Source organism: Mastigoproctus giganteus, chromosome 6, assembly GCF_048544385.1.
Source record: "Mastigoproctus giganteus isolate SK-2022 chromosome 6, ASM4854438v1, whole genome shotgun sequence".
NCBI classification, from domain to species: Eukaryota; Metazoa; Arthropoda; class Arachnida; order Uropygi; family Thelyphonidae; genus Mastigoproctus; species Mastigoproctus giganteus.
This window is the reverse complement of record NC_143580.1, coordinates 125,961,184-125,974,201: the sequence shown is the minus strand read 5'-3', so window position 1 is coordinate 125,974,201 and position 13,018 is coordinate 125,961,184. Positions and strand designations below refer to the sequence as shown.

General features: G+C 37.1%; 1 protein-coding gene across 2 annotated transcripts in view; it reads left to right on the top strand.

The window, feature by feature from the left end:
• The window catches only part of Dhc64C (dynein heavy chain, cytoplasmic), a 1,460,071-nt gene that overhangs the window by 1,358,214 nt on the left and 88,839 nt on the right, over nt 1-13,018 (top strand). For both annotated transcript variants that reach the window (XM_090376486.1, XM_090376487.1), the window contains exons 83-84: nt 4,268-4,371; nt 6,873-7,111. In XM_090376486.1, coding sequence (XP_090232612.1) covers nt 4,268-4,371; nt 6,873-7,111 — 343 coding nt within the window. The remainder of the gene's footprint in view (nt 1-4,267; nt 4,372-6,872; nt 7,112-13,018) is intronic.

The following is a 13,018-nucleotide window of genomic DNA, read 5'->3' as shown; positions in this document are numbered from 1 at the left end:
CTGTTCATTGTACTCATCAGCATCATTAGGCCTATAACATACTCCTACTCTCAATTTCCCTTTCCCAATGTTTATTTCACACCAAACAGACTCAACTTTTCACTGTCCACCCATGTCAATTAGATGCACTTCCTTAGATTTTATTTGTTGCTTAACTAAGAGCATAACCTCTTCTCCCTTCCTACTCTGTCTGTCCTTTCTGTACAGATTGTACTTCCCAAATTCCAGTGTTGCAGTTGATTATATCTGTGTGACACCATGTCTCTGTTATCCCAACAATGTCTTGATCAGCACTTCAAATTCATCAATTTTATTTACTATACTTCTACCATTAGTTTACATGCAAATATACGTGCACTTGTTCTTACTCTTAGTTATCCAACACAGCCCATGTATTTACTTGTTCCATGTTGACTCCCAGCAGCTCTTGAAATCCCCAGCAACTTGGTCTCTAGGCTGCTGCTGCTGCTCATTACAATAGAAGTGAAAGAATCACTTTCGCTTCTGCCTGTGACCACCATTAATCTTTTAGTCTGTGAATCCCGCCCCCCACAAATTAGCAGTTTTCCAACCCACCTAACACTGCCTCAAGAGTATCAGCAAATAGTTTTCCACCCTTTCTATTTAAGTGTATGCCATCCCAGTAGAAGCAGTCTCTCCTGTTAGTAAGCACAGACCACGCTGAAAAAAATTCTACCCCATGTGCCTTGCACAATCTCTCCAGGGCCGAATTGATTGACAAGGCACTCATCGTATACTCCCTCCTATCGTGTCTGGGCAGAATTAGACACTTTCAAATTTAACCCTAACTCGCAACTTTTTTTCAACATTGACCTGTACTTGTTAAGTAAATCTGCAGATCTCTTACTCTTAAGGTCATTAGTGCCAACATGTACAACAGTATTACCTTTTGTGCCTTTAAAAGATGATATCTGCTCTGCAACATCATCAACTTTTGCCCCCGACATACCCTTCTCCTGTTGCACCTATCTTTTTGCATACTATGTTTCCCTTCTCTTTAACAATAGAGACACCGACAATAACTAGTTCTTGTGGGACCAGTGCATTCTGCCTTGCAAATTGTCACTGAGTTGGGCAGCTGAGAGCTTGATGGGCCCCTCATATTAATTTATTAGAGGGCATTTACCCTACAACTCAAACTCAACTCAAACTGTTGGTAACATCATCAGTTGGTCCCACTGTATAGAATTTAAATACTGTCTCAGACCATCGTAGTCGCCTTTACGAAACCAAAAACCCTTCCCTTTACACCTGATGGTAATTACCTCTTTGAGTAAATCCCACTTCAGCACACTGTGATCACTGCCACCTAGTGGTTCCTTTATCTGCAGATTCTTAATGCATGAAAAATCTCTACTGATAACCAGATCAAGAGTATTACTCCCTCTAGTTGCCTCCCGAACATGCTGATGTAGAAAACAAGCATCCAATAAATCTACAAAAGCCTTGCTAGTGTGCGAGTGACCAACCAACAAATTCCAGTCAATATCTGGGAAATTAAAATCTCCCATTATAAGACTCTCTGATTTACTGGCCCACTCTATTTCCCTGTACAGTTTCTTATTATATTCATCAGAGTCATTAGGCCTATAGCACACTCCTACTCTCAATTTTATCTCCTAATGCTGATGTCGCACACCAAACTAACTCGACACTGCACTGTCCAGCGATGTTGACTAGTCTCAATTTTGATCTTCTAATGCTTATGTCACACCAAACTGACTCGACACTGCACTGTCCAGCGATGTCGACTGGCTTCACTTCCTTGGATTTTATGTGTTTCTTAACTAATAGCATAACCCCTCCTCCCTTCCTATCCTTTCTGTACACATTGTACTCCCCAAATTCCAGTTCTGCCTGCCTTATATATGTGTGACACCACGTCTCTGGTATCCCAACAATTGCCTTTGATGTTTTGAGCAATACCTCAAATTTATCAAATTTATTTACCAAATTCCTAGCATTGGTGTACACGCAAGTGTTCCTATTCTTAGCTACCCTAACACAACCCATGTGTTTACTTGTACCGCAATGACTCCCAGCAGTCTCTGAAGTACCCTGCATCTTGTTTTCTAGGCTGCTGCTCATTCCAATAGAAGCAGCGCAAGAATCACTTTCACCTCTGCCAGTGGCTACTGTTAATCTATTAGTCCTTGTATCCCCCCTAAGCTAGCAGTTTTCCAACCCACCTAACACTGCCTCGATAGCATCAGGAAATATTCTTGCACCCTTTCTATTTAAGTGTATCCCATCCCTGTAGAAGCGGTCTCTCCTGTTAACAAGTGCAGACCAGGCTGGAAGCCGACCGGGCTAGCCGGGTGGGTAAAGTGCCTGCCTAGCAACCCAAAGGTCGCGGGTTTGATTCCTGCCTCGGGCTTGGATCAAAGTACTGCAAAAACCTTGGGAGGTGCATTATGGCCACAGAAGCCTATGCGCCAACAACTACCAAAAAAAAAAAAAAAAAACTAGGCTGGAAAAAATTCTATCCCTTGAGCCTTGCACAATCTTTCCAGGGCAGAATTGATCGACAAGGCTCTCATCATATACTCCCTCCTATCGTGTCTCGGCAGAATTGCAGACACTTTCAAATTCAACCCTAATTCACGGCTTTTTTTCAACAGTGACCTGTATTTGTTAAGTAATTCTGCTGGTCTCTTACTCTTAATATCATTAATGCCGGTTACAATAATATCACCTTTTGTGCCATTAAAAGATATTATCCACTCTACAATGTCATCAACCTTTGCCGCTGGCAGACATACCCTGGTCCTGTTCCACCTATCCTTTTTACATACCATGTTCCCCGTTTCCCTGACAATAGAGTCACCAACAACTACTGTGGGACCAGCACATTCTGCCTTTTGGGTTGCCAATGTGTTGCGTGATGATCAAGTGCAAGCTCTGCCGTTGATGTGGGCAGCTGAGAGCTTGATGGGGCCTCTCAATTTAGATCCTTCTAGGGCATCCACCCTGTCCTTCAAGCTCTCATATAGGCCCATAACAACGCTGAGTTTTCGCCTGATTTCCTTACATCGCACACACACACACAAAGACATCCCCCATGGCAATATCATGTCCCATACCCGATTGCTCCACAAATATCAAGCAAGCAAGCATTTTAAAAGGCTGTGATTTAGAGAGATTAATTCTCAGGGGAGAATTGAGGGGGGTCTGTGCCCTTTTGCTTTGCTGCTCTGGTCTGAGTTATGATTTTGATTTAATTTCAATAAAATTTCAACCCTAAACTTGTATCCCAACAGTTATAACACTATATATATCTATATATAGTATCGAGTATTATGTACGAGTTTCGTTTATATAACTTCTGTGTCAAGTTATGTATTAATTAATTATGTTGTTTGTAAAATCTAATTTGTTATATGTATTTAGTTAAAAAGTACAATTTAATTGACAATGAAGTTAACAAGATTAATAGATTTTACTGATTAATTGATAGTATAGCATAGCATACTAGTTCAGAATATAACAATGGCGGCAAGTTACGAACACTTAAGTATTAAATTAACTTCCAAAATCTTGTTGTCTCAATTCAGAACAAACCAACCAAGGATCTTGACTAGGTCTATAAGCTACTTAAAGAAAATAATTTAATATAACAATTGGTCAAAGCGGCTAAATATGGCTAAAAAATTCATAACGTTGATTAGTGCAATATGGCCTATGTCGCCCTCGCACCAAAAAACAACAACAAACTACAGGTTACTGAATATGACAGTAAGGAAGAAGACGACGTATGTTTTGGTCAAAGTGATATCCAGTACGATGGTGGAATCTGCCTGAGAAACTTCATTGTTTTATAAAATCACTAACATTGATCCAGCATCAGGTTCAATCCAGTGAATTGTAATAAGATCCTTTTGTCAAAGAGATCTTATTTTATAAATGTGCATGCAATATGTATGTCTACTATATATTGATTATATAGTAGACGTACATATAATCGTAGACATACATATAATACAAGCATAGGTGATCAGTTCCTAGGATCTCATTATAACCAAGTTTTGTGTGTGTGTGTGTGTGTGTTCCTTTTTATATCATAACCTGCTTATAGTTCACCAAATGCATTTATGGATGTTTTAGTCTAACTTAGCACATTAGGTTCCTAACTGCCATTAAACACTAAATAAATTACCAGCAGGTATTGATAGTTAACTGCATACAGTTATGTAATAAATTTATTAATCTATTGTTTAAATTAATTTTGGTACTTTTTTTTATTTAGGCGTGATCAGTTTTTGCATTGGGTAGAGAGTCTTTCAGATCATCAGACACCATCTTGGTTAGGCCTTCCAAATAATGCCGAAAAGGTGCTTCTTACAACCAGAGGTAAATATTTTTTCTCTTTCATGCAACAATTTTATAATTTATGCTAGCTTCATGGAGATCCATTATATATCCATGGAGATATATATGATGAATATTGCTTTTCAGAATTAATGTATATTATGGAAAATATTCAGTATGATTAGATTCAATAAGAATTGTAAATTCTGTGAATTAACATATTTATTGCCACCCACATTTGAGAGAATGCTTTCTGTGTGCTGTCACTGTGATTTTTAACATTCAACCTAGGTTTTCAACATTTTGAAATGGATTTTCCCCATCCCTTTCATATTTCATTCCCGATGTCCCTGGCTGTGGATGCATGCTAGGCCTTTAGGGAAAAACTTTAATAGGAAAAACATTTTTTTTACACCCTAAAGGTTAGGAAAAATACTTTAACACCCTAAAGGTTACAAATTTTATCACTAGACACACACACACACACACACACACACACACACACACACACACACACACACACACACACACACACACACACACACACACACACACACATGAAGCATAATTTTCCTTTTGTCATATACTAGAAACTTGATTATTTTATATGGTTGATATATGGACAGCTGTCCTGTACCAAATTAAATTATTGCAAGAATTTGCTTCAAAAGCAAAATATTATCTTCCTCTCTTGCTGAAAATATGCCCAAGTACATAAAAAATCTCAACCCAAGTAAAGATAAATAAAATGGTGTGAAGATTTATAGCATCCCTAGACTGTGCAATTGACAATAAAACCATGCATTTTTATAAATAGTACAGACTTCAGTCGGTTATCTAATTTTGTGTGCTTTTATTTTTACAGCACTTAAGACATGTATATACTACAGTCACATCACTTGGATAGCATTTTATGTATGTACATTATAAAGCAGCATTAAACATTAATTAAATATAATTTTAAAAATGGCATTTTTTTTTCTAATTTTATTACTATAAAACTTTTTTCTCCCTTATGGGATTTTTTCCACCCAGTGACAGGTACTAGCCAGTGCACGAGATGGTTGGTTGTGTCTGGTTACTATTATTATTATTATTATTACTGCTATTACTGCTGATCGAGGAAACTGTCTTATTCAGGTATTCAGGATTGTGACTTTCTGTAGTTCCATGTAAGTTATCTGGGAGGCCTATTGCTGCTAGGTTTTGATGAAGGCCCTTTGGCACCAGGCCAGTGGTTGACATAGTGATCAGGATGGTCTTACTTGTTCAATATGCCACATTTCTTTGACTTCCTGTTTTAGGTCTCAGTACTTCCTGGTATGTTTTCTGGGAGTTGATGGTGTTGGGAACTGCTGTGTCGATCAGGTTGGTAGCCTTTTCCTTCTTATCAAGAGAGTTATGTGTGGTCTGTTGTGCAGAATCATCTTGTCTGTTATTATGGCAAATTCCCAGTAGAGTTTGAGTAGGGATCTCTGGTATTGCCTGAAGTTCATACTTGTAATACAGTACACTTTTGTTTGATCAGCTGTTATTTTTGCACTAGCTTCCTTTGGATTATCCTCTTGATCTGGTCATGTCTGTGAGTGTACTCAGTCTGGGTGATCACGTTGCATCCCACAATGATTTCCTGAATTGTTTCTGTGGCTAGGTGGCATAGTTGAGATGTGTCATCTGTTACTCCAGGGTCCTTGGCAATGTATTTCCTGTAGCTCCTAGTGTTGATTACTTAGTCTTGGATGGCGAGCATAAATCCTTCAGTCTTGGGGAAGACCCTTTCATTCATCAGCCAATGCATGGAAGCCATCTTATCTATTTAATCTTGATCGAGATCATTGTAATATCTGCCACAGAGTGTCTTCTTTGTCCATTTTTCTGTCTGTGTGAGTGGGGTCCCCTTGTTTAGGTTGGATGTTGTATGCCATATCTGTCTTTCTTATACAGGTTCTTCCTCCCTTCTTTTAAGGTATATTCATACTTGCTGTTGTTGAGCATGGTTGGACAGTGGGTCGAGTGTCCATAGTGGGCTCAGTGCATTTCCCTGGAAGAGTCCTCTTTTCATGGGGATTGGTCTGGTTATGATGTTGTCCTCCATTTTGCCATGTTTGCTTCTAGGAAGTTTGTCAGAGTTGGGTTGATTTTGTAGATCTTCAATGTCTCTATTAACCAGCTATGGGGGGACTTGAGTCAAAGGCCTTGCAGTAGTCAATGTAGGCTATGTACAGGTTGCAGTGCTTCTTGTAGGCATGCTGCCTAACTTCCACATTGATGGTCAGTTGACCACTGAGGCGGCAGTTAGGCAGCATCAGTGGTCAATTGCATCTTGCATCCTTTGCTTTTCTGCTTACATCCCTTCTGCTGCTCAGCCATGATGTTCTGGCTCTCCAAGTGGTCTCATATCCTCTGAGTTATGCAGCTGGTCAGAATCTTACATTGTTGGCAGACAGATGATTGGTCTGTACTTTTATCGGGTTTCCTAGTGTCTTTGTGGTGTTATGACTATTATTATTGTATTATTTTATTTTATTTATTTATTTTTGTAGGTACAGATTTAATCGCTAAACTTCTAAAGATGCAACTGTTGGAAGATGATGATGATATTGTCTACCCTTCTGATGAACATGAAGTACAAAAGAGAGAAAGTGATGGCCGGCCAGCTTGGATGAGGACACTGCATAATTCTGCTTCAACTTGGTTAAGACTTGTTCCTCAGAGTTTAATTACATTAAGACGAACTGTCGAAAATATCAAAGATCCATTATATAGATACTTTGAAAGAGAGGTAAGTAAAAAGAAAAAAAACTTTTTATTTTTTTACCTCACTGAAATGGTAGATATTTCACAATTGATTGCAATGTTAATGTGATGATGATTAGGCTAGTGATACTTACCTGATTATTGTTTCCAGTGAACCTAAGGACTGCTCGTATTTTAAACAACTATTTTAACTTTCCCTTTTAAAACTTTTCCCTCCAAGTTCACATTGAGTTAATGAAAATAATTATGCACAGACATTAAAGTACAAGAGTGTCATAATCCGTAAGTTTCTGTCACTCAACTCTTTCAGGAGTCTATATGTTTTCCGTATATAGGCTCTTTTGGATGTGCATATGTTTTTCATGTGTGGACTCCCTAGAGTATGTGCATATGTATACATTTTTCATGTGTGAGCTCTGGAGTATGGGCATATATATATATATTTTTTAAAGGTAGTTTCAAACTTTACTTGGCATCTTTGCTTCAGTATTTGTTTGAAGTAAATTTGCCAAGTTTGTACAAATTGTCTTGTAATTTTTGTGTTAGTATAGCCATATTTTACCTTCATTTTCAAGTAATAGTAGACACTGTGGGGGATTTAAAATTAAAACCCCTTTTAGTTTACCAGCAAGAGGGCCAAAGTACAACCCAAAATCGACACATTTTTCATGAATAAATTCATCAATTAAATTAAATCAATTAAAATCAATTTAGATCAATTAAATCATGATTATATTTGGAAACTTAAGTTTAATTTTGATACATAAGTAGTTACCACATAATTATATATATATGTAATGCAGAATATTTTATATGTACAAATATTTGAATATTATATATTTTGACCGACATTTGTGCATCTTTTCACTACCGTTTATTATTAATTAGGAAATATCCTATGGCACCGACCGCAACTCACAAATACATATGCTACCTTATGGGAATGCAGCGCTCACTTAGCGCTCTGTTTTTCCGGAACGAATTATCAGCATTAAGTGGGGGTCACCTGTATAAATGATATATATATACACACACAGTAGGCCCTCAATTTAACGGACTAATTGGGGGAAGGGGTGTCTGCTATTGCCAAAAGTCCATTAAATTGAATGTATTTTAAAAACATATATTAATAACGAGCTTACCATGTACAGGATGTATTAACATGTTATTAATACGTTAATACATGCCACTAAAACATCTGTTAAATATATATAAAAATAAATTTACAACAGGAACCAAACTTTATTTAAATTAAACTCTTCAAACCTATACAATGTAACTAATGGAGTGTTTCCACACTTTTTTTTTTTTTTCATTTAAATCCATTTTAGAGGGGGGAAAATACTTTAAAATTCTTTAAACTCCATTGAATAAAAAACATACAAAAAACTTTAAATACAGATACATAATATTTAATATTAACTTAATTGAAAGAATCACAATTTTCAGAGTCAGAAACAACTGTCATATGGAGTGAGAGGTGTTAATTCCTTGCTGGTAGAGGGTTCTGGTGAAACAGGTCCAGTTGATGAAGTGGTCTTGAAGAAATGACGCTTCATTGCCTTACACCTTGGTGCTTCTTTATTACTGTAGATAGAAATTCTCTAAAATGTTCATAATAAGGAAGCACATCAAGGTCTGATGATGATTCAATATAATGTGTGATGTCATCCATATGTTGTCTTATAACAGACAATTTAGGATGAGGTGCTACTGATTCTTTGTCTCTGTCATCGTCCTCTTGTTCTCCATGAAGAACATTTTCTGCAATCTCTCCCTCAGAAAAAATTTGATAGCCCGGATCACCTTCATCACCCTCATTTCAAGTTCTACGTCATACAACAACTTCTTCCCAGCATTGGCCAAGCTAGTAATCTTCATATCTTTCCATGCAGCTGCTAATTTGAAGATTGCAGATCTGATGTTGTATGCATGTAAATTTTGCAGTATCCTGGTGCCTCTTGTATCTTCTGCTTCTTCTGTTTCTTCCAAAACAACCATCACATCTTCTAAAAACTTCTTATAATACAACCTCTTACATGCAACGATTACATCCTGGTCCATCGGCTGTATCAGTGAAATAGTGTTAGGAGGCAGAAAAACACATTTAATTCCCTCATCCCTGCTAACTAACCTCCGCCCACTAGGGTGAGCAGGTGCACTGTCTAGCAGTAACACAGCCTTTATTTCATTAGATGGAATTTTCAGCACATCTGTCTGATAGCGTCGCACATCAGATGTGCAATGCTATCAGATATAAATAAGTTCTAAATTTTTCCTTTAGGACAGAAATTTTTTGTCCGTTAAATTGAGGGCCTACTGTATATAAAAAATGGAAACAGGCTGGTTTATATGAATCCTCAAAAAAAAAAAAAATATATATATATACATATATATAATAAAATATCAAATATTACTAAAATTATAAGTAATTATCATGTAAGGATACATTGAATGGCATTTTTTACATTTCACTTCAAATTACTATATATACATTTGGTATTCAGAGTATACTGAATGCATATTTTATTTCATTTATTTGACATTTTCATTTACTTTATAATTAAAAATAACAGGAAAAATAAATTGATTACACCACTTTGTAAACTAATAGCTGTTCTTAACTCAGTTTGTTTATGCTGATTTCAGCAATGTTATTTATTTTTTTCAATTTATGACATCAACTCTCATAAGTTGTATTATTGAATTTATTAAGTTAGGAACAAATGCTGAGAATTTATAAACTTAACCTTCATATGTTGGTAACACTACTTTCAATTTTTTCTTGTTTGAAACACTACTTTGTTTCTTGACCTTGACAGCTACACACAGCAGTGTTTATCAGCATGAGCTCAGTTTATTTTTGAGGTTATTATGTCAAACTCGTGCTGAGTAGAAGCATCGAGATTGTGAAAAAAATGGTAAAATGAAGGTTATGCCATTTGGTGCAAGGAAGCCTGAGACTTAGGCTGCACCGGCCAAAAAAAAACAAAATTTCTGCGTTACCCTGTGTGTGTGTGTGTGTGTGTGTGTGTGTGTGTGTGTGTGTGTGTGTGTGTGTGTGTGTGTGTGTGTGTGTGTGTGAGTGAGAGAGAGAGAGAGAGAGAGAGAGAGAGAGAGAGAGAGTCAGTCAGTCAGTCAGAAGTAGAAGGGAATCACCAAGAAAGAGAAAAATGATGATATCCAGCTCAGGACCCTGGGTTTGCCAAGCCCATACTCACCAGATGTCAGGCAGGAGCCTACAAACCACTATGGTGACTGTTACTTTTGGTTAGTTTATGTAGAGGGTTACAATGCAAAGAGTAAGAAGAGCATTATGTATCCTAACATTCCATCTGCTATTAGACCAGTCCCATATGGAGATAATCTGCTGATTCCATGCCCTCCACTTATATTAGAGGATGTAGCAGCAGATAGTGCTGAAAATGAAGCTTCTGAAGATGAAACTGAAGTACAGTGAAACTTCTCCTAACGGACACCTCTCTACAACGGACATTTTCAAATTCCCCAACTCACCTCCATTGGTTTTAAAGTGTTTGCAGCTTCTGTCTAGCGGACATTCTCTGTAACGGACGCGGACAGGCAATCTGCACTGTTTCGTTTAGATTAGCACTTAATTTGATCTCCCCATAACGGACTGCGGGGGAGCTGACGGCCCTTTTTCTAGGAACCTTTCTTCCATGTATTGTCTCAATCGTGTGTTTATTTTCTATTTCCGATTTTCTGAATTTTATCAAGGTTTACGTCGCGGTTCTAAACCCTTTTACAAGAATTTTAAGGCACGCGTAAAACTTCTGATGAATTCGGTGTGTGCAGGGGGGGGGGGATTTTAATCGGCCTTTCGTCTTTTCAGTTTCAGTTTTCAGTTTTGTTCAGTGTCGTGTGAAGTGCACAATGTCTTCTCGTAAACATTTAACTTTAAAAGATAAAGTCGAACTCATTAATGCGTATGATCGGCAAAAAAATAGTGTTCGCAATCTCGCTGCAAAATTCAAAATCAGGAAGACGCAGGTAAGCGACATCCTAAAGAAACAAAATGAACTGCTCAAACAATTTTGGCAACACGGAAATGATCAGGTTCAAAAATCATTCCCGTAAACTGTTGGACTTCAAATTTGTCGCGCACGTGCTAAAAAAATTACCATTAATGGGCCTATTATTAGGGAAAAGGCTTTGAAGGTTGCGAAATCTATGGGAGTAAATGAGTTCAAAACTTCTGTGGGATGGCTAGACAAGTTCAAAACTCGGCATAAAATTTCTTGGAAAACCGTAAGTGGTGAAGGTTGATAATGGGGTTGTAACAGAGTGGACCTCAAATTGAAAGATTTATGTCGTTATTTTGAAGCTAAGGATATTCACAACTTTGACGAAACAGGGTTGTTTTTTTAAAGCTCTTCCTGAAAACACAATGAGTCTAAAAAACGGAAAGTGCCAGGGCGGAAAAATTTCTAAGGAACGCTTGACTGTACTATTGTGTACAAATATGCTGGGAGACTTTGAACAACCTCTTGTTATAGGAAACCCACAAAATCCTCGTTGTTTCAAGGGCATAAAGTTGAATCTTTTGGATGTTGACTGGAAGTCTAATAAAAAAGTGTGGATAACACGAGATATCATGAGCGATATCTCGTGTCATCCACGAGATATCGCTCGTGGATGACAGAGCCAAAACATGATTCGTCATGTTTTGACGAATTAACCAAAACATGATTCGTCAAAACAGAAAAATTATTCTTTTCATGGATAATGCTGCATCTCACCCGCACATTGAATTGTCCAACATTCAAATCATTTTTCTGCCACCAAACACATCTGCAGAGTGTCAGCCCTTGGATCAAGAGATAATAAAAAATTTTAAACTTCACTACAGAAAACGTGTTTTAAGACATCTCATTGCAAACATTAACGATGTAACATGTGCGAGTGATCTTGCAAAGAAAATCAGCATCCTAGATGCGATTCAATGGATTTCCTCTTCAGTAAACGCAATTAGAAAACAAACTGTCGTGAACTGCTTTGTAAAGTCTGGCTTCTGAAACGCAAAAATTGAAGTTGTGAACAACAATGTGGAGCACCAAGAAGAACAAGAACTTCAACATCTATTGATAATGTACGATACTTGCGCTACAAGTGACCCTGGCTACAAAGATATAGACTCAAACCTCACTACAGAAGATGATGCTCTAGATATCAACGACATTATCATCGATATTTTTCAAGAAGTTCCTCAAGAGGATGAAGAAATGGAAGGAGGTCATTCTGTCGAAGAACATATTAACGACGAACCACCGATGAAAATAGAAGAAGCGCTCATACAAATCAATCGTTTAAAAATGTTTTTCGCCGCTGAAGGAGATACTGAAGGACTTTCGATGGTTTCTTCACTCCAAACAAATGTTGAAAACAAAATTATCAGCCGGAAGAAGGTGCAGAAGAAAATAAGTGATTACTGTATGTATTTTTCTTAAGATAAAGTCATAATATGCATAGCACAATTGTATGTATATTATTTACAAAAATATTGTGCAAAATCTGTATATATTTTAATTTAATTTTACATTAAACGTTTAACGATTTTTCTTTCTTTCTTTCTTTTTTTTCTCTCTCAGACTTCTTGTTAGCGGACACTTCTCTCTAACGGACACATTTTCATTCCCCATGGCTGTCCGTTAAAGGGAAGTTTCACTGTATACATACCTAGAGACATTGAATCCATCCTCACGTTTTCACAGCATGGACTCAGTGATCTGGTAAGAGATTTAAATTTTCCAAAGGAATATGCAGAACCCTTTGGTTCTAAACTTAAGTCAAAAAATAAAAAACTAGCACATTGGACATTTTTCTCATACAAGAACTAGTCCCCTTCTTTTTTGAAGACAATTTTATGGTTTTTTACAGTAAATATAAATGACAATGAACTATTTAGAAGTTA